Raw genomic sequence first — 27,140 nt, forward strand, 5'->3', positions numbered from 1 at the left:
AGCCGTCATATAACAACAAACACATCATTATGAAATAAATCACTGGAAGGAAGTCCTGTTTTTACATTTTTTTGTAATTCACTACAGTGCCGGATCCAGAGGGGGGGCCTGGGAGTTGGACATCTCTTCCACCCTTCGTCAAAAGACTTTATGAAATAATGCATTTTGAGGGTGGACCCCCCCCCCCCTCCTTCCTTTGAAAACCAAAATTAATGGTAGACCCCCCAACTTTAAAAACTTCCTGGATCCGCCCCTGCACAAATTCAACAAATCCTAAAATATTAAGGAAATAAAACTCGACCACATAATATTGGATAAGCTCGCATGCGCGAGTGCAACAGAGTTTATTCATACAGTGTACATAGACATCTGGAGGTTCATCATTTCACTCAACTCATTCTACAACAGAAAAATAGAATGTTACTATATTGTAAGTATATCAAAACACAAATATGTATTTGGTTCCAAAACAGAGGTCCGCTGCATACCCCCCCACCACCCCCCCCCCCCCCCCCTCATTGCGACCAATGAATATTGCTAATCGTTTTTAACTATAAATATGATTATATTTGTACAGAAGGCCGAATTCAATATAAAAAAGGGATATAATCAAAGAATTTATATCAATACATTGTTTGCAGATTCCAATTTTTTAATGAAAGGAAATATTTACGTCTGACGTAAATGTTTGCAAAATAAACTAGGCCAAACCAACTCAAGCGATAACATACAGGCTGACACGCCGCACAGGTATTTAATTCTCAGGACTAGACGGAAGGTCGAAATAACGGAGGCCATGTTGGATTTTAAGGTGAGACTAAATTATTATTATAGTAATGACCGCTGTGTTTTATATCATACTATAATACTATTTCGTAATTGTTTTAACCTGTCAAAATCTTGAAATGACATTCCGTTTTTATTTAATCAACAGTAAACTTCTCGTGTGATCCTGGCATCAGAAATGCATCCCCGGCGCAGTGCTCAGGAAGTCCTACTGTGTGACCTCTGTGAAACTGTCCCCCTACAGAGTCATTGTGAACTTTGTAATATAAATATATGTGTTAACTGTGCAGTAAAGCATCTCTCAGACTCGTCTAAAAGACACAATGTCGTGCCCTTTTTACACAGAAAGTCTACTAACTACCACAAATGCCCAGACCACGCCGATAAACACTGTGAAATGTACTGTGAGGAATGTGGCATTCCTGTCTGTTCTACCTGCGTCACTTCAGGTAAACACAAAGGTCACGAAATATCAGATATTCTGGAAAAACTCAGCGCTAAAACAGAAAGTTTACAAAAAGATCTAGAAGAACTCGAGACAAGGATTTATCCCCGATATGATGAAATGGCGTCTGATGTCCAAACTGAGAAAGCCGAATTAGAAAGGAAATACGGGAAACTGACGACAGATGCCGATGAACAAGGAGAAATCCTACACCGGGAGATTACCGCCATTGTCAACCGACGGAAATCCGCCATTGCGGAGATGAAAAACAAACACCTATCTACCCTGAATAAAAATACAGATGAAATCACACAGAAAATGACTGAACTCAAACAGATCATGTCCGACTTGAAATCAATCCTAAAATCAAATGACGTCTCCTTAACCTCAACTTACAAATCTAGGAATTCCGAATTTAGAACATTACCGCCTAAAGTCCGAGTCACATTACCGAGTTTCTCTCCTCAGAAAATAAACAAAGATCAGCTCAATGAAATGTTCGGTTCTCTGTCGCCATTATCCATTAACACAGAACATGGCGACACAATGAAGTCAGCAGAAGCTGTATCGTCTCCTCCAGTCAAACCACTGCTTGATGAGCCGCGCGTCACCGCCACCATAGACACTGGGTATAGATACGGACTATACAGTGTTAGCTGTCTGAGTGAAGATCAAGTCTGGACATGCGGGGATAACGAAACCATGAAGCTGCTCAACCTCCAGAGTAAACTACTGACATCATTACAAACCAAGTCAGGGTACAGACCAGAGGACATAGCAGTGACACGGGACGGAGATCTTGTTTATACTGACCCTGATAAAGGAACTTTAAACCTGATAAAGAATAAACAGATACAGACTGTGATCAGACTACAGGGGTGGACACCTCTCTATGTCTGCTGTACCGCGGCTAACGACCTCCTGGTTACCATGGAGAGTGATGATAGAGAACAATCCAAAGTCGTGCGTTACTCCGGCTCCACAGAGAAACAAAGCATTCAGTTTGATGATCAGGGTCGTCCTCTCTACTCATCTGGTTATATAAATATCAATAAATACATCAGTGAGAACAGGAACCTGGATATCTGTGTGGCTGACTGTGAAGCTAGAGCAGTAGTGGTGGTCAATCAGTCAGGAAAACTCCGATTTAGATACAAGCAATCATTTACTCCAGTCGGCCTCACTACAGACAGCCAGAGTCACATCCTGACAGCAGACTGTTTCAATCACCGTATCCACATCCTAGATCAGGACGGACAGTTCCTCCGTTACATTCACTGTGATTTAGAACTTCCATTAGGTTTATGTGTGGACATCAGAGACAACCTCTTTGTGACTGAGCGTGACACTGCTAAAGTGAAGAAAATCCAATATCTATAAAATGTTAATTACACAGCTCTACACAGTGTTAATTACACAGCTCTACACAGTGTTAATTACAGTGTAATTTACAGAACTGTGTTAATTTCTTCTACTTGTTAATTACATCAGCTTGTTAATTACAGTCCTGTGTTAATTACAGTCCTGTGTACATTACATCCATGTGTTAATTACAGCCCTGTGTACATTACAGCCCTCTGTTTGTGTAACATGTACTTGTGTTTGTGAGTTTAACAGAACATTATTTTGTTTGTGAATTAATTCAATATGTGTTTGATTTTACAATGTATATATTAGATAAACATGATACACAGTTCAGTCTTACATTATTACTGAGTACTTACTTAGATTTGTAGTACTGTAACAGAGAGTGACCCCAAACGTCCAGTCTTCATCACAGATCTTCAGATTCAAGGTCACAGTCTTCTGTTTACCATCAATAACATCACACCACTTATCTAAATCTCCACCGTCCTACAAAATAAACAAAGTGTAATCATATCAAACTGAATTGTCAAGGATAGTATGTGATATGTAAATGTAATGGGAAGGAAAAGAAGATATGGCTGAACCGGGAATTGAATCCAAGGCCCTTCATTCCCATGATATGACTGGACCATGAATTGGACCCGAGACCCCTGTATTACTAGTCAGGTGATCTAACCACTGAGCTGTCCAAACCAATATCCATGGTTTGACTGGACCGGGAATCAAACCCGACACCCCTGTATTACATATGTAATAGTCAGGTGCTCTAAACACACAAAACTATCCAGGCCAATATCCACAATACAAAGTGAGCTTTTCCAATTGAAATTTATCTGTTGTTATTGAGTTTTTACATTATAATCTTCTCCACAACCACTTGGCCAATTCCAATCAAAACTGCTACCATTCATCCTTAGGTAAAGGGAATTCATGATTGTTCAAATGATTGATTTATTGTATCTTGTTTAACATTTAAATTTAGACCTATACTTGGCACTTACGGCCATTGTCGCAGTATCAAATATCATTTTATCAAAGGGTCTTGTGATAAAGAATCCGATATACAAAATATGAAAGCCCCAGCTTAAATAGTTCCGGAGATAAGATCTTGATACGGTTTTCTTAAAAGTTGGTCAAACTCCAAAGTCAATGTCACAAGTAAAAACTTTAATAGCTAAAAAGGTTTAGTCACAAGAAATGCACACATGAACAAGAGGCCCATGGGTCACATCGCTCACCTGAGTCACATTGGCTCATATTGAAAGATTTTACGTATGTAATCGCATGTAAAACTTTGATCCCTATCGTGACCCCAACCTACTCCCGGGGGCCATGATTTTTTCAAAATTGAATCTGGACTACGTCAGGAAGCTTTCATGTGAATGTAAACTTTTCTGGTCCAGTGATTTTTCAGAAGAAGATTTTTAATGATTTTCCCTATATATTTGTATGTAAAAATTTATCCCCTATTGTTGCCTCATATTACCCCTGGGGGAAATGATTTTAACAAACTTAAATCTGCACAATGTCAGGAAGCTTTCATGTAAATTTCAACTTTCCTGGTCCAGTAGTTTTTGCGTAGAAAAGTTTTAAAGCTTTGCCATATATATTTGTTTACAAAACTTTGACCCACCCCCACCCCCCTTGTGGCCCCATCCTACCCCTGCGGGCCATGATTTTGACAAATTGAAATCTAAAATATGTCAGAAACTTTTCATGTAAATATCAGCTTTTCTGGCTCAGTGGTTCTTGATAAGAAGATTTTTCCTATATATCTGTATGTAAACCTTTGATCCCCTATTGTGGGGGGCACCCCATCCAACCCCCGGGGGCCATGATTTGAACAAACTTGAATCTGCACTATGTCAGGAAGCTTTCATGTAAATCTCAGCTTTTCTGGCTCAGTGGTTCTTGAGAAGAAGATTTTTAAAGATTTTCCCTATATATTTGTTTGCAAAACTTTGACCCCCCCACTTGTGGCCCCATCCTACCCCTGGTGGCCATGATTTTGACAAACTGAAATCTAAAATATGTCAGAAAGCTTTCATGTAAATATCAGCTTTCTGGCTCAGTGGTTCTTGATAAGAAGATTTTTAAAGATTTTTCCTATATATCTGTATGTAAACCTTTGATCCCCTTTGTGGGGGGCACCCCATCCAACCCCCGGGAGCCATGGTTTGAACAAACTTGAATCTACACTATGTCAGGAAGCTTTCATGTAAATTTCAGCTCCTCTGGCCCATTGATTTTTTGAGAGTTTAATTTTTAAAGATTTTTTCTATTTATTTCCAATTTCCCATGTAAAACTTTGATCCTCTATTGTGGCCCCAATCTACCCCCGGTGGCCATGATTTGAACAAACTTGAATCTGCAATATGTCAGGAAGCTTTCATATAAATCTCAGCTCTTCCAGCTCATTGGTTCTTGAGAAGAAGATTTTAAAGATTTTCCCTATATCTTTCTATGTAAAACTTTGATCCCCTATTGTGGCCCCAATCTACCCCCGGGGGGCCATGATTTGAACAAACTTGAATTTGCATTTTGTTAGGAAGCTTTCATATAAATATCAGCTCTTCTGGCTCATTGGTTCTTGAGAAAATTTTTAAATGACCTCACCCTATTTTTGCATTTTTGTGATTATCACCCCTTTGAAGGGGACATAGCCCTTCATTTGAACAAGCTTGAAGTTCCTTTACAAAAGGATGCTATTGGCCAAGTTTGGTTATAATTGGTTTAGTGGTTCTTGAGAAGAAGATGAAAATGTGAAAAGTTTACAATGACGCCGACAGACAACGGACAAATTTTGATCAGAAAAGCTCACTTGTGCCTTCAAATCAGGTGAGCTAAAAAGTTAAAGACAGATGGACAACAGGCGATCAGAAAAGCTCAGGTGAGTTTTCAGCTCAGGTGAGCTTAAAAACCTAACTGTGTTGTAGATATACGATTGCCTTTACTCAAGGGTCATCATTTTACAAAAAGAGAAGATTTTTCCTATATATTACTATTGTAACAGGAAAGGCAGAAAATGCAACGGACCAGACCGGGATTCGAACCCGGGCCCCCTGAATCTCTAGTCAGGTGCTCTACCAACTGAGCTAACTGGCCACCTGTGATCGAACCCGGCTGACCACTACATTATGTAATACTTCTGTGAGAAAGTTTCCTAGTTTACATACGGAAGGTCGGTGGTTTCTTCCCAGGTACATTGTATCTGGGTTCTCTCTTCCACCAATTAAAACTGGGTGCCACCAAATAACTGAAAAATTGTTGAATGTGGCAGAAAACAATCAATCAATCTATTAATATGACTCCACCACTTTTGATCCCCTATTGTGGTCCCATCTTACTCCGTGGTGCCATAATTTGAACAAACTTGAATCTACACTATGTCAGGAAGCATTTATATAAATTTCAACTCTTCCGGCCTACTGGTTCTTGAGAAGATTTTTAAATGACTCCACCTTATTTTTTTATTAGCTCCCCTTTGGATGGAGCAGAGTCCTCCATTTCGCACAAACTTGAATCCTCTTTACCTAAGCATGCTTTGAGGCAAGTTTGGCTGATATTAGCCTTGTGGTGCTTGAGAAGAAGTCAAAAATGTTAAAAGTTTATGAAGAGACGAAAAGACTGATGCTTGACAAAATGTGATCAGAATAGTTCACTTTAGCTTTCAGCTCATGTGAGCTAAAAAGGTTTAACACTATATGCCCCAGCCATTGTCTGAATGAGGCATAAAACATTTTACATAATTTCATCAACGCACCTGACATTTTCTACAGCAATAGAGCTATTGAAGTCCTACAAAATGTTAAAGTCTCGGGGAAAGTATCCTCATCAATCAGCCGGACATCTCAAGTAACTGCTACCCTGTAAAATTGATTTCAACATTAAGTACTAGGTAACCAGTGATTTCTTCCCACCATTATATTATGCTATTAGAACACGAATGTCTACAAAAAATCCATATAATCATTCTGAATGTACCAAATTGAGAACAAACCTCAATTTATAAACACTCATAACACAATATCTAATCTCTGTATACATCAAGTTCTATACAACAACAATGAAAAGTTTCTCACCCCCTCACCACCCAACGTAAATTTCAGAAAATAGTTCTCCATCCCCTCTTGTCTCGACGTCAAGTTCAGAAAATAGTTCTCTACCCCTCACCTCCCAGTGTAAAGTTCAGAAAATAGTTCTCCATCCCCTCTTGTCTCGACGTCAAGTTCAGAAAATAGTTCTCTACCCCTCACCTCCCAATGTAAATTTCAGAAAATAGTTTTCCACCCCCTCACCTCCCAACGTAAAGTTCAGAAAATAGTTCTTCACCCCTCACCTCCAAACGTAAAGTTCAGAAAACAGTTCTGTACCCCCTCGCCTCCCAACGTAAATTTCAGAAAATAGTTCTCCACCCCCTTACCTCCAAGCGTAAATTTCAGAAAACAGTCCTCACCCCTCACCCACCAACGTAAAGTTCAGAAAATAGTTCTCCAACCCATCATGTCTCAACCTAAAGTTCAGAAAACAGTTCTCCTATCCTAATGATATAAAGATTTTCCTCATATTTTCACATGTAAAACTTAGATCCCTATTGTGGCCCCATCCTACCTCCAGGGTCCATGAATTTCATAAACTTGAATCTGCAATATGTCAGGAAGCGTTCGTGTAAATGTAAACTTCTTTGGCCCAATAATTATTGAGAAGAAGATTTAAAAAATTCCTTTATATTTGTATATAAAACTTTGATCCCTTACGTGTGACTCCACCCTTCTTCTGGGGGCATAATTTAAAAAACTTGAATTTGCACTATGTCAGGAAGCTTTCTGGTTAATGCTAACTTTTTTGGCTCAGTGATTTTTCAGAAGATTTCCCCTATACATGTATATTTATTTGTAAAACTTTGATTCCCTATTATGACCCTATCCTACACTCGGGCGCCATAATATCAACAAACTTGAATCTGCACTGTGTTAGGAAGCTTTCACGTAAATTTGCATTTTCCTTTCACAGTTGTTCTTGAGAAGAAGATTTTAAAGATTTACCTATACATTTGAATGTAAAATTTTGATATCCTATTGTGGCCCTAATGACCCCCCCCCCCCCCCACCCCCGGGGTGGTGGGGTGGTAATGGTTTAAACAAACTTAAATTTGTACTGTGTCAGGAAGCTTTCATGTACATTTCAGCTCTTCTGGCCCAGTGGTTCCTGACAAGAACATTTTTAAATGACCTCACTCTATGTTTTGCATTTTTGTGATTATCTTCCCTTTGAAGGGGGCATGTTCCTTCATTTGAACAAACTTGAATCCCCTTTACCCAAGTATGCTTTGTGCCATGACTGGCTGAAATTGGACAATTGTTTCTAGAAAAAAAGATTTTCAAAAGTCATCAATGTATTTTCATGATTTCGCTTATTAACCCCCCTTGGAAAGGGGCATGTCCCTTCATTTGAACAAACTTGAATCCATTTGTGTCAGGTTTGGTTGAAATTGGCCCAGTGGTTCTGGAGAAGATTTTTTAAAGATGTTAAAGTAGTTTCACTATTTTTGCTATTATCTCCCTTTACAGAAGGGTGTGGCCCTTCATTTGAACAAACTTGAATTCCCTTTACCCAAGTATGCTTTGTGCCAAGCTTGGTTGAAATTGGCCCACAGGTTCTGGTGAAGAAGATGAACATGTGAAAAGTTTATGATGACCCCTACAACAACAATGACAGATAATGGACAAATTTTGGTAAGAAAAAAATGGTCCCAATGTATACAATTTCAGCCCAATAAATTTCGGAATATCCCCACTGTTTTACCATAAATGGGGTCATTGGCCTGTTCTGTTTGTCCTTCCCAGACACTGATGACCCTAATCCTATCCCCTGAAGCCAGACTTCAAACAATTTACAATATGTCAGTAAGGTTTCACATGACTTATATAGGTTTCGTCTTTCTAGCTCAGTAGTTATGGAGACGATTCTTAAATGACCCAATGCTATCTATTTTCATTTGTTGATTATCTAATCTTTGAAGGCCCTTCATTTAATTGATTTTTAATCCTTTAATGATATTAAGTTTGGTTGAAATTGGGCTATGTGATTGTAGAGAAGTTGAAAATAAGTTTAATGACAGATGGACAGACAGATGTACAACAGACAATGGGTGATCAGAAAAGCCCACTTGAGCTTATAGCTCAAACAAGCTAAAAAAAATGAAATTTTACCAGCTCCATACAAAAATTTGTCTTCAAAAATGGATCAGATGCTAAGAAAACCTCTGTCTGCTTTTAAGAGATACCGGTAGGAACTGCTCCTACTGCAGGGTGTCACCATCTCACGAGGCCCAGGGAGCTGAAAAATTAAAGTGACAATGAGTGCTGGAATGACCAGAAATCAAACAGGTAAATGAAAGTTTGAACAAATTAAGGACGTATGCTACACCAGAGAAATTTGATGTAGATGAAAAGTGGAGGATATGTACAAGAATATTTTGAAGTTGAAAATTTTCAAATTTACTTTATGATGTCAAAAATACAGTTTTAGTAGAAGGTATTCTGAAAAAAAATAAATTAAAATTCCTGCTGGACTCGAACCTGTGACCTACAGTTCAGCAGTCGGTATTCTAACCTACTGAGCTACTCGGCTAGGTTAAATACCTGGAAAAGCAAAAGTCAAATATTGCTGATATCGATTTTTTTCATCCATGTCTTTAAAGGAAGTCAGCCATTATGACAATGTAGAGTACTACCTTAGAATTCTCATGAATTATGTCAAAAGAAGCCAGCTTGTTATTTCTAAACAGGAGACTCACTGGCCTTATCAGTCACCTGAGCATTGGTTATATGTAACAATAAGGCTACAAAGGCAATAATAATTTTCCTATATTGACCCTGTTTTGGAGCCTGACCCTGACAGAGGGGCAATGGATTTTACATTTTAAATTCTGTTTTTTATGGTCTTCATTTGAAGGGCCTGGGCCTTTCCAATAGGAAAAATAATGGCATTTGTTTGAACTTGGGAGAAATGTTTCACACAAAGAAGTAGGGAGAAAACCCATCCAGAGTGAATTAAGGTAACACTGGATTCTTTCTGACATTCAATTTGGTCAAAGTTTACCTATTCAAATAAGAAAAGGTCAAAATATTAGGTTTACATAACAATTCTGAGAAGAAGTCCAAGAAGTTACCCAAGCGGTTTTAACATTGCTACGATAAATCTTGTCTTTCATGTTTGGTACCAAAGCTGTCCGTAAATAGAGTTTTAATAGCGAAGGTAATCACACTATGCTGAACACGAAGGTAGTTGAGAAATTATTTCTTTGATTATCAAAATATGAAAAATGAAGTAACTTTCATAGAGTACAATTTCTAAATAAACATTATTTAATTGTTTATCACTGGCTTCGATACTGGGTATTCACCTGTATTGATGTCGCAAGATCTATTGAAGCGTGATCAGTCAAGCGTCTCTAATCCCCAAACAGACCAGGAAATTTACGTGGTGACTGCCTCAGGCAGTCAAGGTGTGAATGGCTTATTATTTTGAGAATCACTATTGAATAATTAGGGGTTTATTACGTTTTCGTCGGAATTTTTACAACGTAATACCGAGTCCCGGCATCTTAGGACAACGTAATAACGAGGTCTATTTTATATAGGTTTGTTAAGAAATGGTTTTGTGCTTTGAAATTCCAACGTAATATGCGGACTAACGTATTAAAGGGGGAACGTAATAACGGGGTTCCACTGTATATTTGTATGTAAAACTTTGATCCACCCTTGTGGCCCCATCCTACCCCCGGGGGCCATGATTTGAACAAACTTAAATCTCCAATATGTCAGGAAACTTTCAGGTAAATTTCAGCTCTTCTAGCCCAGTGGTTCTTGAGAAGAAGATTTTTAAATGACCCCACCCTATTTTTGCATTTTTGTCATTATCTCCCCTTTGAAAGGGACATGGCCCTTCATTTGAACAAACTTAAAAGCCCTTCACCCAAGGATGCTTTTGACCAAGTTTGGTTGAAATTGGCCCAGTGGTTCTGGAGAAGAAGTCGAAAATGTGAAAAGTTTACAGATGGACAGATGGACGGACAGAAAGACAGACGGACGACGGACAAAACGTGATCAGAAAAGCTTACTTGAACCTTCGGTTCAGGTGAGCTAAAAAGAAAGAAATTTGACCAGCTCCATACAAAAATTTGTCTTCAGAAATGGATCAGGTGCTTAAGAAAACCTCTGTCTGCTTTTAAGAGATACCGGTAGGAACTGCTCCTACTGCAGGGTGTCATCATCTCATGAGGCCCAAGGAGCTGAAAACCCAAAGTGACAATGAGTGCTGGAATGACCAGAAATCAGACAGGTAAATGAAAGTTTGAACAAATTAAAATCCTCATGCATTATGTCAAAAGAAGCCAGCTTGTTATTTCTAAAACAGGAGAGGGGCCTCCGTGCCAGGCCAAGTGGTTAAAGCATTGCTTTCAAAATCACACGGCCTCTCACCGAGCTGTCGGCACGGGTTGGAATCCCGCTCACGCTGGTAAGTGAGAAAGTTTCCCAGTTTACTTTCGGAAGGTCGGTGGTCTCTTTCCAGGTACAATGTATCTGAGTTCTCCCTTCCACCAATAAAAACTGGGCGCCTACATATAACTGAAAAATTGTTGAGTGTGGTGGAAAACATCAAAACAATCAATCAATCTAAACAGGAGACTCACTGGCCTTATCGGTCACCTGAGGATTGGTTATCTGTAACAATAAGGATACTAAGGCAATAATAATGTTTCTATACTGACCCTGTTTTGGAGCCTGACCCTGACGGAGGGGCAATGGATTTTACATTTTAAATTCTGTTCTTTAAGGTCTTCATTTGAAGGACCTGGGCCTTTCCAATGGGAAAAATAATGACATTTGTTTGAACTTGGGAGAAATGTTTCACAAAGAAGTAGGGAGAAACGTTTCACAAAGAAGTAGGGAGAAAACCAATCCAGGGTGAATTAAGGTAGAACTGAATTCTTTCTGACTTTCAATTTGGTCAACGTTTACCCATTCAAATAAGCAGAGGTCAAAATATTAGGTTTACATAACAATTTTGAGGCAAAAATTGTAATCTGTGGGCCTGTGAAGGTTTATGATCAATTAGGCTACCCTAGTTTGATTTGTTTTCATTGTTTGGGAATTTCCAAGTACAAAATGGGAAAATACCTGCTTTTTAGCATTGGGAATGGAACCTTATTTCAGCCCCCTAAAGACCCTAAAATTCCTGAAATTAGAGGGCACTTCATACATCATAACAAAGCATTCAGATAGTTGACAATGCATCCCATCCTAAGACAGACATACATACATTGCTGTAACATAATATGTCCCACCTACAAACAGACTTACAGACATTGATGTACCATGGTATGCCCCGTCTACAGACAGACATTCAGACATTAATATACCATAATACGTCCCACCTACAGACATTGATATACCATAATATACCCCGTCTACAGACAGACATACAGACATTACTGTACCATAATACATCCCATCTACATACAGATATTGCTGTACCATACATCCCATCTAGAGACAGAAAAACAGAGATTGCTGTAGTATATGATACATCTCATCTACAAACAGAAATACAGACATTGTTATTCCATAATATGTCCCATTTACAGACAGACATACTGACATTGCTGTACCAAAACACGTCCCATCTACAGACAGACATACGGACATTGGTGTATCACAATATGTCCCAACTACAGACGGACATAAGGACATTGCTTTGCTATGATACGTCCCATCTACAGACAGACATACGGACATTGGTGTATCACAATATGTCCCATCTACAGACGGACATAAGGACATTGCTTTGCTATGATACGTCCCATCTACAGACAGACATACAGACATTGCTGTACTATGATACGTCCCATCTACAGACAGACAGACATACAGACATTGCTGTACCATAATACACCCCATCTACAGACGGGCATACATACATTGTTGTACCATAATACGTCCCAACTAAAGGTCCAGGTATATAAAATGTTCAATTGGTAATGCACGACAGACGAAACACAATGATGGATGCAGTCCAACAGCAATAATCACTCAGGTAACCTGGGGAGTCAGGTACATGTAATCTACTGTTAATTCTGTAGGTAACTGTATGTAAACTGGTACAATACAGGCAGCTATAACTCATGTCTTTGACTACGAACCAAATTGACAACATTCAAACAACATTTAATAGGTAAAATAACATCATTAGCAAGTACTGTATTATAATTTACATAGTCTAAGGGAGATAACTGTAAAATTTGCCTTCATGCTCATTACATGAACTTCAACTAAACTTTTTACAATAAAAATGAATACTTCTCTGACTCTTCTCAGGGCAAATGAGGACATCCACTGATTGCTAACACCCCATCAATTTTCAATAAAGTGTTCAGTCTCCAACAGCAGGCAATGATGAGGTGGTCAGTTAAGAAAATTTCTTCTGTCCTTTCGTACAAGTCCCTAAAAATTTTCAATGATAAGTTATTGCCAAAATTGAGAAAGTAAATGCGGCTAAGCTGATTGAGTCACTTTTATTGCCAGCTGGTGAATGTCAAGACACTCAGGAAAAATGAGTCCCTACATGAAATCCCTGTTTAGAGTGAGTGGTACCTACTATAACCCCCTGTACACATTATGTACTCGGGGGTGGGTGAGTCGTTCTTGCATGCAGCCAACAACACAAACTGTGTACTCCTTCCTTAAAAGTGTCACCTCAAAGCATGAAATAATTAAAACGGTGAGAAAGAATGAACTTTGCTGAATACATGGTCACTTACTAGATGAAAATGAGAAAACGAAGATGACGTCGACTATTGTGTTAATTTTATGTGACAAACAAAACCTAGCTCGATCAGAGTCATTTTTAAATATTATCTTTAAACTATGTAACAAGAAGACTTGATTTATTTCTTCAAGATATTATAAATACAATGTATATATATTTTTTCTTTTCTTAATTATTTGCTAGCAGTTAACATGGTTATCAGGTACAATATATACTATGTGTTAGTAAGTTTAACAATGAATGTTTGAAATCTAAGAACTTGTTTTTAATAAAAGTGTTTTATTATATTCATGAATCATGAAATTTGAGCCAGCCGTTTTCATATGCATTGGGCTCAAGGGGCGGTAAAAGTTCAAATGAGTATTTAAAAGAAGAACTTGATAGCCGGCCAAGTGACTAGGAAGTGAAACGAATTTAAAATAATGTAGCTCTGTACCTTGTAATGCTTCTCAAGAAACTTCTCTGATGGGACGAACAGTCCTGGTCTCTCTTCTGATAATGGACTGGGCAGATTCATTCCATGTCTGTATGCAGGGTAGTGCTACGATCCCCACCATTAGCTTAGTGGACAACGTCCTAGATAAAATAGACAATACGAAATAAATAAAAAACATGAACAAATATCTCAGTACAAAAACAAAACAAGGACACAAAGTAGACAGGATTACGAACCCAAGACAAAAAAGTGGACATCCTGAGCGGCGTTCAGATCCAAATCATTAGTTTTTCAATTATTCTTTGATATCAATATTCTTTTAATTACTAAATGATGCATTTTATATGCTGTGCCCCACAACGAAACCCCACAGGTGGATATAGGGCTATCATTAAAAATATTTTTGTTGGATGTACTTCGACCCACATTTTTCAAGGTGGGTAGGTAGGGAGGTATTTTTTTTTTGTATTTTTTTTTTTTTTTTTTTGCAGTATCGAAAAAATTGATTATTGTCATAAAAACGCAGACTTAGAAATTTATTGATGTTTTCATTAAACATTGGACAAGACAGATTTAATAATTATTGCTATAAAACATTCATCAAAAAAGTTTCTTAGAGAATATAAAACTTTAAAATGAAACAATGTCTATTTCCCTGGAAACCAAATTAAAATAAAAATTAAAAATTAAAAGTACTGAAAAAAAATGATTGGGTAGGGGCGATTTTCACGGGTCGGTCGGAGTACATCAAACAAATCAATTTTTATTTTTGGCCTAGTGCATCTTCCCCTACCTGGACTCAGGGGTCGCGATGTTAACTATAAATCTACAAGATTTGGAGATGCTAGTACACATAATAATAAAAAGAAAGAATTCATCATGATTTGGTCCTTTAAAATGTTTTCATTAAAATGTCTACTTTATTTACAACTCTTTTGTGACTCCATCCTAATCCCAGGGGTCATCTTAACATGCAATAACTGTAATCTACAGTGAATGCATGAGGATGCCCATCTGAGTTGCAGTATTATCTCTTTTAAAACAAAAATCTCTGTTCTGTGTATTCATCCTAGTGACCTCATCTTGAACACAAGAGCCGTGTTGTGTACAATTAAATTTAAATGTGTGGTTCCTAAAAAGAAAATTTATCTTGGAAGAAAACACCTTTTCCTCTTGTGACCTCACCCTGACCTCAGTAGTCATTGTGTTAACAAACTTGAATGTACACTTCATGAGGATGCGTATATATTAATTTATCTTATATATATTCCAATAACCATTATGGTTCTTAAGATATACGACAGAGACTTGATGGGCCTTACTGCTCACACCAGTTTTTGTATGTCTGTATTTCTGTAGCCACTGTCCGAGATCATTGTGTCTACAAACTGGAATCTACACTATACATGAGGGTGCGGGCATTACAAGATAAAGAATTATATATATCACTGTGGAATTTAAATGGATTTTGAAAGAATTCTTTCAAAACATTTCTATATATAAAACCTTAGACTCCTATGCTGTACCATACTAATGGGTGGGTGGTGGTCACATTGGTGTGCATAAATTAAAATTTTCTAAAGGCTTAGTCCTTACTCCTAACACAGAGGCCACAATATTAAACAACTTGAACCTTTATATCAAATGCCATATTGTACCCTGTGGTTCTTGAAAAAAAAAAAGATTTTCAATATATCATGAATTATATTTAAATCTTTGAACCTCTTTTAATACCTCATCCTTGCCCCCAGAGACAGCTGTGACCTGAACCAGTGGCAGATGTACAGGGGGTTAACACCCACCCACACCCTGGATTTGGTTGAATAATTTTTTTTAAACGAATTTTTTTTGGTCATTTTATGGTCTTGGGTAGAAAAAGTACACATTTGATTTAGGTGACTGGTCCTACCCCTTTCAAATTTGCCAAGATCCGCCACTGGTGTAAACAAGCTCAGTTACGTTTAAGGCTTAGGTCACAGGAGTCAGCAATTTTATCAATAAAGTAGAAATATATGAGAAATGGGCATAAACACTACCCATGAGCTAGAAATATATGAGAAATAAGCATAAACACTACCCATGAGCTGCGCTCGCGATAAAATTGCCGACTCCTGTGCTTAGGTTGACAATCCCATATAGATATTTCTTTTATCATAAAATTTATGTAACTCACATATATAGATAATTAACCAGACAATATATTCAGTGTATTACCTAATAGCACTGTACCCAACAGTCAGTTTTGCTAAGTACCTGCAAAGATCCCTAAAATAAGCTTTTCTTCAGAATTCGGCATCCATTTCCGTTTTCACGGCAAGTGTCTTCTGCTTCTTAAAGAAAGACAACTCCTGTAGAAAATGAACACGAATCAGTGGCGGATCCAGAAAATTCTTTCAAAACGGGAAGTGAATCGAAGACCGCAAAAGAGCAAATGCTGATAATTTTTGGTTGCTAACGTTCAAATAAAACCCACCCACTAGATCTGCTACTGTAAATTATGTAGTGCTCAGCTAAAATTATCATTTCAAAATACCAGCGTATAATCTTCCCACAACACTCTTATAAAATTGTCAGAATATTGTTGACCTATCCCGCAACATTTTTTACGCTTTGGCTGCAAGGTTGAATTGAACAAACTTTTCTCGCAATATTCAAATACGAAATAAGCCACAGGAAGACAAGCAGTCATTTCAAACCCCTGAAGATAACTACCCACCCACCCCCATCCTTATTGATATGCATATCCAAGATCTGAATTCCATCGCTTTCAAACGCGAAAACTGCGCAAAATATTCCATTTCAAACACATTTAAAAAGTAGTTTTAGCATGAACAGAATTAATTCTGCTGAAAAATGAAAAAAGTTTAGAAACATGCGTTGTGTCCTTAATGTTTGATTTTGACGCATATAATATTTACCGCATAAATCGTATATATATTTTGGGTTGGTTGGGATTCCATCATTTCCTCTACATGCTATCAATTTTACTCTGCAAAACACTTATAAGTTTAAACATATAGATAACAGTCAATCATGCACTGTAATTTTACTTGAGTTCCCTTTGAACAAAATGATCTGAGAATTTTCCATATAATTTTGAATAAAAACAACATTTACTGTGCTGAAAATGTGCAATTTAGTGAGAAACTTTGCTTACGTTAAAAGGATTCTCGGTTCCCCTACGCCACAAGATTTTCACAACCCTCCCCCCCCCCCTCCTACGCCACAAGAGGTTTTCGGTCAAATACTCAGCATATCATGATTTTGTGTTGGTTTCTTCAGTCGAATATTGAGTTCCCATTCAAAGGAAATGTTTCTGGTAAAAAAAAAAAAAAAAAACAACCTTGGCACTCTATGCAGTAGGAATGAAGATTTCTCATTAAATCGAAAGTCGAAGTGTTTGTGTATTTTCAAAGAGCTCTAGACTCCCCAATTGCTAGTCCTATCTTGTCAATAACCATTATCAGTGGCGGATTTAAGGGGGGGGGGGGGGAGGGAGGGCGCAGCCGGCGCCCCCCCCCCCCCCCCCCCAAATTTTCAAATTTAAGGTAAATCGTGGTATCTTGTTTAAAAAATATACTAACCGATAAAAGAAGCAATAATTTCATCCACTCCCGGAGAAATAAATAAAAAAATGTTTTGTTTTCTTGAAATACTGTCATTTTTATTAATTTTACCATATCAAAACTGATAGAAAATTGTACAAATGACTAAATAGGAGACATATTTCAGGCTCCATAAAACCTGTAAAATCCAGAAGCTTGCGGAGGCTTTGTCCCCCCCCCCCCCCCCTATGGTTTCGCCCTGGACCCACTGGGGGGGGGGGGGGGACACAAGGTGGCCCCCAGATCCCCTGCCTCATATAGTGGTGCCCCCAGTTACTACAATTCCTGGATCCGCCCCTGATTGTCTTCCGTGCAATACTTTTGGCAATCTAAATTTATTTTGATCTTTGAATACTTATTGACATACTTTCTTCGCTTCGAATTCACATCCCCGCGCTACACCGATCACGGTCCCCGCATATTGTCGTTTTAATGAATGGTTGAAAGATTACCTTCTTTTCCACAGTTAGTTGTAAAGAGATATTATCGTCGGTTTTGAGTAATACGCTTCTTGTGCATGCCGTAAATCAAGAAAAGGTTTTGGTTTTTTTTTAATTAAAAACGGCAATATCGCTTTAAGAATCACAAATTGAGGTCATGGGGTACTTTTATAAGAAATTGTTCCCTGTCCAATTCCTAACAAAATTATATGCCATATGCCTACCCCAAATCATGATACATACAGCTTTAAATCGAAATGTTGTCATTTAGTCTTTAAAAACCTCTAAAATGTGCCGGTAGAGAAAGGGTTAATTAAACCGATGGGGTGTTTTCAACCCCCCGTAAAACACTTCTAGATCCGCCGTTGTCATTATTGTCAGATTTATACCTGGATTGTGTAACGATATGTAAGGAGTGTCTGTTAGATACAAATGTCTATGGTCACATGTCGTAATTCTTTTATGAAAGGACAGTAACCTATCTTTAATAGTTTAAAGCTAAAGGATTTGATGAATAAACTATAAAAGAAGGTCTGCCCGGTGCCCAAATCAAAAAGAAGTCGTTCCTTTATAATGGTCAATAAATAAGGTATACTAGTTTTACAACAGATTATTCGGCAACTTTATTGCAAGTGCATCTTTCAATATATAATCATTTCCATATAATACGCCTGTCGAAGCTACAAAAATTCCAGTTTATTTGTAAATTCGTCCGAAATGCAAGACAATGTCAGTGTACCAGGTGTCGTGCACGAGATCGCAATCATATTTCTGATGAGAATCGTTATAAAATGAAAACAAATCAGAGTTTCAACATTAATATTAATATAAGCTACATTCCGTGAAGAGAATTACTCAAGTGTGTGCTGAAGGCTTACGTAAAAACCGAGATAACTTACCGAGCCAGGATCACAATGCTTGTTATTGAGCTGGAGTCTTCTAAGCATGACCTTTTTGCACTTAAAGTACCACCGGGGGGGGGGGGGGGGATGAGTTTTACAAATTTGAATCTGCACTATGTCAGAAAGCTTTCATTTAAATGTAAACTTTTCTGGTCCTATGATTCTTTATCAGAAGATTCTTAATGATTTCCATATATGTCTGTGTGTAAAATTTTGATCCCAAATTGTGGCTTCACACTACCCCTGGGGTCATGATTTTAATAAACTTGAATCTCAGGAAGCTTTCATGTAAATGTAAGCTTTTCTGGCCCAGTGGTTTTTGAGAAGAAGATTCTTAAATGGCCAACCCTATTTTTGCATTTTTGTGATTATCTCCCCCTTGAACTTGAAATGGCCCTTCATTTGAACAAACTTGAATCTACTTCACACAAGGATAATTTGTACCAAGTTTGTACCCCTGGGGGCCACAATTTTAAGAAACTTAAATCTTCAATGTCGGGAAGCTATCATGTAAATTTGCACATTCCTTGGCCAGTGGTTTTCGAGAAGAAGATTTTTAACAGAGTTGCCTAACAAATCTCGGCTTTTAAATTGTCGAAGGATGGGCATCCAGTCGGGCGGGCGGTTGGGAGGGCTGCGTCCACAATTAGCTTGTCCGGTCTCTAACTTTCATACTTTTTGGTGCATCTTTGTGAGACTTACATAACATGGTCATATCCAAAAGAGGAAGGCTCCTATTTATATTGAGGTCAAAAGGTCAAAGGTCAAGGTAACTTTGTCACTAAATGCCATAGATTTGAGCTTGTCCGGTCTCTAACTTTCATACTACTAGGGGAATCTTTGTGAAACTTACATAACTTTCATACTACTAGGGGCATATTTGTGCAACTTACATAACTTTCATACCACTATGGGCATCTTTGTAAAACTTACATATTATGATCACATCCCAAAGAGGAAGGTTACTAATTATTTTGAGGTCAAAAGGTCAAAGGTCAAGGTCTTTTTTCCCCCACTATATACTGTAGATTTGAGCTTGCCTCTAACTTTTATACATGTACTTGCTGGTGCATGTTTATCAGACTTCAAATCCTGATGACATTCAAGATTCATGTTGCTTTTAAAATCCAAAGGTCAAGGTCATTATCACACTAAATACCTATTGCGGCCATTTAAAGCTTCATACTTATAAACTATATACAATACTTGCTTGTTTTTACTTCGTGAATACAAGCGTGCATAATGTTCCAAACTGCAACTCGGCCATACGCGTCTTTGATGCGTTTTAGCGATTTTTGAAATTAATAAGTTGAGGAAGCAATCCTTTACCATAATTGTAAATGTCATGATCCCAGGGGTTAGAGAGTTAGTGTCAGGATTGGACCGAAATGGACGGTGATTAAATGTGTTAACAATTGAACAAATGCGGTCCTCCAAAGAGGGGTAACATATAAAATAAAATGGAGAATATGACACAAAGGCAAAAACAAAAAGAACTTTAAATCGTGTATGTTTTAGGAGATTGTAGCCACAATTGTAAATTTCATAATCCTTGGGATAGAGGTTCTGCCTCCAGGTTGGGGCCAAATTTGTTATAAAGTGATTGATTGCATTTGCTTAACGTCCCTCTTAAGATTTTTTTACTTATATGGACACGTTATCATTGCTGGTGAAGGTCTGCAAAATTTTGGCCTATACTTGGCACTTATGACCTTTGAGCAGGGAGGGATATTTATAATACCACACCGGAGGCCGGAGGCCTGTTCAGCAGAGCGAGCGCTCGCGATTGTTCGCGGGCGCTAGCTTCTGAACGGTAGAGTTCGCCAAAGTGCTCGCGATCGCTCGCGAACCTGCTCCCAATGTAGTTCGCCTTGTAATCCAATATGGAGTCGAATGTGTTGATCAGTGGATCTTTCATTTTATTTTTGAGGAAAGCTGCCCTCTGATAGCTTCTGTATATTCCGGAATGTCGAATTTGAACAGATTTGAACTTTATTTGCGTCGTACAGTTGACGGGAAAAGACAAGGACTTTGAAAACAATAGTTTACCTCTGAGAAATGACAAATTTTACCACTTTTTGTCTCTATGTAACATTTTTAAAATCCATAGTTACAAATAAGTGGTTCATATGTCAAATCTCTTTATCGCCTGCTATCATCAATAACAATGGCTCTTCGGACGATCGACCAAGCTTCAGATCGGATTCCAATATTAAGATTATATACATATAAGGTGTTAATTAAGCCTGTAAGCCTAAAGATAAACGGAATACTTTCTTATTTAGCATTGAAAGACGATTTCCCCAAATATGAAGAGCCTATAGATAGCCTGTATAGGCTTAATATAATTATATTATATTAGTTATCTTTAAAGAAGTTTTATTTCTCGTGTATCTACATTTTTTAGATCTTGTCACATGTAAATGATCCTGTAGAAGAAAAAAGATAAATTTTAGATACACAGATGAATATATCCATTCATTGTGAAACTTCATATATTTAAGCTCCAATTCATGTTCCACTGGTGATTTAACTAGTCCTTAGAAAAACCTAGCACAGAACATTCCGAAGAAATAGGAGATATATTTCCCCCATTATTTCATACAATACATGTATATGTACTCTATGAAATGGTACGCAAGAAAATGTCTAATTCACAGTGGTAAATTATGTGAATTTTACATGATCAAGTACGCAGAAAGTCAACACAACGGAAATTTCAAACGATGATAGTATTTTGGCGGTCGAAAAGTTTTTGACTGAAAATCAAAAAAACATGCCAGTGTTCTCTGCTTCTATCGCACGCAGAACTACCATTTTATATTTATATAGATTTGTTACTGAGAATTGTGACAATTCGTTATTGATAAAGGTGTTACTTTCTTGTTTGAAATTTTCATTGTGTTGACTTTCGTATAAAGCTATTTTAATGTCAAAGTCACGCCTGATTCGCAACGGTGTAATTGAAGACCTATTCTACAAGAATGTAGGCTATATACATTAAAACATATGACTAATATGGTTTGGTTTTCTGATTAAGCATGTCTAGAAAACAATTTTAAGAAGTACTTTTAAAGCTTGGCGTGGAGAAAAATATAATGTAACAATTTATTAATCTTTAATCAATTGTTCATATCTTATTGAACAATTTTTGAAATATTGCTTTCAATCCAATTAAAAAAAAATCGGTTCTATGGTCGCTACACCAAAAACAATATAATTTTAATTAGATTAAGTTTGTTAAAATTTATCTTGGAAATGATTGATTATTGAACAGCTGATTTGTAAGGAAGTTGTCACCATTGCATTAGGTTGTCTTAGAGAGATAAAATAGTTTAAATAAAACAAACTTGTTTTTGTTGATTAGAAATTGAGATATGCTTTATCAGAAAGTCATAGTTTTAATGTATGTGACCCACATTTTTAGATCCTTAGTTAGTTAGTCAGGTCAGTCCCCAGTTTTCACACCCATACTATTTTAACACGTGCACATGCTCTTTCTGGCATTCTACATGTACTGATGCAGCTTGTGTTACATTTGTTATTAATTTTCAGATTTAATTAGTTTAAATTGTTGGTCACTAATAGCCAAGTTAAAGGATCTAAACCATTGTGAGGAATGTTGACAAAACAATAAATAAAAAATTAAATGTAAATATCTTCCTTTCCGATCAATTAGTAAGCAAATTGTAATGGAGCCAAGAATGAAACAGACTACCTAACCCTATATGGTGCCCCCCCCCCACCCCCCCCCCCCCCCAACTTAGTACCAAAGCGTCAGAACTTAACCGAACATGAATTCACACAACATGGGTATATGATTAACATGACCTTGCTGTTCAGGAGGTCAAAGTCATAGATTATGGAATGAAAGGTCTTGCCATAAGAAATTTATATACAAAATCCCTACCTTACGGCAGCTCACTACATTAACACTTACATATTTTATGACTAAGTCACAAGATGGTGATTCAAATGTTTTGTGAAAATACTTGTATTGCAATCGATTTGTTTGTATATTTACGTAGCTCAGTGGATAAGGTATCTGATATCCCGAGTTCAAATCCGCGGGGTTTTAAATTTTTTTTTTTTTTGCTTTGTTTTATGTTATCTACTGCAATAAATTTTTTAAAACCATCTATCTCTCTCTCCAAAATTGCTTATTTTTTCCTTTTTGACACATATACTTATTATATGTCATCATATTTTTCATAATTAAATCATTTCATGCTGAGCTGATCTGAGAAATTATTTGAAGGTGTAGTGAGCAACCTTAAATATTTCAGGAGATATTGTTAAATTTTCTTGAAATCAGGTCAAGGTCACATCAACATAATTGTCACAAAGAATGTGAAATATAAGATATAATATGTGTGAAATATGATAGCCCTATCTATCACTCACCATTCAAAAGTTATGAGCAATGTTAAAGATTTGGACACGCAGACAGGACAAAAAATATCTATAGACAGGGAGGGGAGATCATAATCTTTTTTTTTTTTTTTTAAATCTACATAACGTATTTACAATATACAATAGATTGATTGATTTTATATTGTTTAACGTCCTCTCGAGAATATTTCACTCATATGGAAACGTCACCATTGCCGGTGAAGGGCTGCAAAATATAGGCCTATGCTCGGCGCTTACGGCCTTTGAGCAGGGAGGGATCTTTATCGTGCCACACCTGCTGTGACACAGGACCTCGTTTTTTTTGCCAGTCTCATCTGAAGGAACACCCCCCACCCACCCCCATTTAGTCTCCTATTACAAGCAAGGGGTACTGAGGACCTATTCTAATCCGGATCCCCATAGGACAATATACATTATAGAAAACCGACACACACACAAATATATATATATATATATATATATATATATATATATATATATATATATATATAAAAGCACGAAAACCCAACAACACCCTACTTTCTTAAAGTGTCGGATCTGATATATATATATATATATATCACACGTACATACATATGCATGATATAGAGAAAGTGCTATTATTTTATTAAATATCAAAAATGTGTAGTCCTACTGTGTGATACTGTCGAATAAGTCATATAATTAACTAGATAAAGACTATGGTTTGTCAAATATCGCAATATTATACAAATTCTAATTTATATGCAAAAATCTTGATTTATATTCTACAGTCTTGATATTTATATGCGAAAATCTTGATTTGTATTCGATAGTCTTGATATTTATATACAAAAATCTTAATCTATATTCAATAATCTTGATATTTATAGGCGGTATTTTTATGTATACTCAAGTATCTTGATATTTATATGCGAAAACTTTGATTTATATGCGATAAATCTTGATTTTTATTCGATAATCTTGTTATCTGTATTTGATGAATTTTGATTTACATTCGATAATCTTTTACAATTTATCAAATATAAATAACAAGATTATCAAATGTAAACCAAGATTTATCGAAGACAAATAACAAGATTATCGAATATAAATCAAGATTTATCACATATAAATAAAAAATTTCGGATATAAATATTAAGATCATCAAATATAAATCAAGATTTGTATAATATTGTAATGCTTTACACGCCATAAAAGACCTTCAAATAAATAAAGACAAATTGATAAATGGGAAAATCTAAGGGGTCTTCCGCTTTCTAATCCAAGTAATATGTATATTTATGAAAATCGTCCCCTGAAAACTTTAATTAATGTGTGTTACAGAAAGTGCTGACAGACGGACGGACAAAGTTATTACTATAGGGCACCCACCATAATAAATGATGAAGCAGCCATGAGTTATATATGTTACAAAATGTTTTGATACACCTTGTTCCCCTACACATCTGAAATCAATTTCCATACTCATACATTTAGTTTCAGAAAGAGGATTTATATTCTGAAGGGGGCAGATTCCTATACACTGTATATATGTCTTATCATGTTCACTTCAATGTATGGCATATATGTGATCAGTATTCACAGTTTATTTGTGAACAAAATCAGCCAGTTTCTCAAGTGCAACAACTCTCCTTTCTTCTAAAGCCAACAGCTTTTTCTCATCCTCCATCCTCTCGGCATGCATTTGATGCAAGTCCTCTTTAAATGATGTCACCCAGCTCAGATCTTTTGATATGCTGGCAACTTTAGTCTTCTTCTTCTATGGGAAAGATATTGCTGATGATGATGGCTGAATGGAGGAATCCACAGGCACAGGATTTACAGCGGGATCACCATGCAGCAACTCCCTCATCTTTCATTGATAATTTTGTACCTGAAATTCAGCAGTCTCAAATAAAAACTATGTAAATATAGCCAACCAGGTTATTCATTAACAAACCCTTCTTTTATAAAGACTTGTAGTTTTAAAAAAGATGTGGGGGTACACACATCCCTAAATTTGTCAAAAATGTAAGTGTAAATGTGTTCATGTATTTTCTGGGAAAACCTCAATTATGATTGATGATTAGTTTTTGACATTTATTCATACATATTGATCTAAAGAAAAGAAGTTACAATTATTTCTTGCAGTAGTGGTGGGTTTTAAACAATAGATCCTCAAACGAAACAATAAACAACACACATAATATTAGCATTTGGAATACAGGGGTTTGATCAATAACATAATGATTTTCTAATAGATGAATAAAAGCTGAAACGAACATAGATTTTGACAATATTTCAAGAAACAATTTAAAATCATTGAGTGAATACACTTGAAGCAGTCTTTCATTAATTTAATTATAACACTATTAGAGAAACATTGGGGATCTCACTGATATATTATGCACTACTTCGGATCAAATATATATTAGTAGTGGGATTTGAATCCACAGATCCTCATAACAGAAAATTAGCAACGATTAAGGGTATATGGATAAAGAATAAGAAATTAGGACAACAAAATCAAAACAGTTACTATCACAAAGGCATATAAATTACAGATCATTATTGCATTATTAGTCAGACAATGAGGATCTCCCTATAGTACTCACTACTCTGGATCATATACATAAGTAGTGGTGGGATTTGAACCCACAGATCCTCATAACAGACAGTTAGGGACATACAAGGATAGTGGGAAAAAGAAGAAATTGGGATATCGAAACATTCAGACATGTACAATATCAACAGCTAAAAAATTTCTCAGTCCCCATCAAACATGTTTTCCTTTTGACATGCTGAACAGATGAAAAATATGAACAGTTAAATATGAACAGTCAGGTAACAATGCCCTCAAGCTCTTGGAAGATTTTTTGATCATCAATATATATATATATATATATATATATATATATATATATATATATATATATATATATATATAAGATTTTGAAGCAAAAATTGTAATCTGTGAGCCTGTGAAAATTTATGAACAATAAGGCTACCCTGCTTTCATATTTATGATCAACATTATGTAGACCTACAGATGATTTTAAAAGCATAATCTTATAAAGTAATGTATCATTACTGGTCAAAATATTTGTGAACTGCGATTGTTTTTCTTTTTAAAAAAGAGGGTGAGGGAATAAAACATGTTAATAACATGAAGCAATACAATAATGAATATACCTACCTTTCTTGGCTACTTACCTAGATCTCCAACAGTACATGTATTGGTAGTACTAAGTTCTTTATAACATGTCATCTTTGCTAAAGTATGGAACATAAAAAACAAAATCTGGGGGATTATACAGTATTAAAAAAAACTAAAATAGGAGGCTCTAGCTGATTTTGAGTATTAAATCAGTCAACATATACAGATCCCTGGTTGTATTCGATTTCTTTTTTATACATAAAAGTTTAAACAGTTCCTGCATTTTTAAATTTATAGATCTAAACATTTTTGTCAATTTGGATTAAGGTATACAACATATTTTGAGAGGACTTGTATTTGTTGTATCAACTTGCAAGTAAATCTAAGTTCTGTACTTTACCAAGCATTTCCCCCTTCTTCAACCATTAGGATCTGGGGCGAGGGCTACTCCCAGGGCAGTCAAAACAAAATCTCGCAGAACACAGGGGCATCTTATCCGCTCTGTGTATTTATATATGTGTGATTAAGAACAGAGCGGATAAGGTAATTATATATGTGTGATAAGATGTCCCTGTGCGCAGACAGAACACTGATACAGAGGATATTCTCTTGTCCACGACTGAGAAGTGAAGCAGACGATAATAACATAGTGATACGACAAGGAAACCACTTGTGTGTACCTCCGTATTAATTCTCAATTTCACAGAGACAAAAATACACGATTGTCGAAGTCTTTTTCATTTCCATATACTCAGTTTCCCTTCGTCGGTCGTCGTCACAAAGCATCTAAAATC

General features: G+C 36.6%; 1 protein-coding gene and 1 long non-coding RNA gene across 6 annotated transcripts in view; one reads left to right on the forward strand and one right to left on the reverse strand.

Moving 5' to 3' along the window:
- The window catches only part of LOC125676121 (uncharacterized), a 180,282-nt gene extending 177,357 nt beyond the window's left edge, over positions 1 to 2,925 (forward strand). The window contains exons 2-3 of one of the 2 annotated variants that reach the window (XM_056159986.1): positions 642 to 811; positions 935 to 2,925. In XM_056159986.1, the coding sequence (XP_056015961.1) occupies positions 965 to 2,611 (1,647 nt within the window). In that variant the 5' untranslated portion in view covers positions 642 to 811; positions 935 to 964 and the 3' untranslated portion in view covers positions 2,612 to 2,925. Of the gene's footprint in view, positions 1 to 575; positions 812 to 934 lie in introns of those variants that run through there. The other variant, XM_056159987.1, reaches the window with a different exon arrangement.
- On the reverse strand, positions 2,455 to 14,038 carry LOC130053212 (uncharacterized). 4 transcript variants are annotated; one of them, XR_008801733.1, is made up of 7 exons: positions 13,869 to 14,038; positions 12,964 to 13,107; positions 10,779 to 10,895; positions 8,812 to 8,938; positions 6,363 to 6,466; positions 2,956 to 3,085; positions 2,455 to 2,582 (listed from the first exon to the last, which is right to left on the reverse strand). It is a non-coding gene; the product is annotated as an uncharacterized LOC130053212 (long non-coding RNA). The 4 variants fall into 4 exon arrangements; XR_008801732.1 differs by having other exon boundaries at positions 8,812 to 10,895; XR_008801734.1 differs by lacking the exons at positions 12,964 to 13,107; positions 13,869 to 14,038 and having other exon boundaries at positions 10,843 to 12,349.
- Positions 14,039 to 27,140: the final 13,102 nt, after the last annotated feature.

The sequence above is a fragment of the Ostrea edulis genome, chromosome 3, assembly GCF_947568905.1.
Source record: "Ostrea edulis chromosome 3, xbOstEdul1.1, whole genome shotgun sequence".
NCBI classification, from domain to species: domain Eukaryota; kingdom Metazoa; phylum Mollusca; class Bivalvia; order Ostreida; family Ostreidae; genus Ostrea; species Ostrea edulis.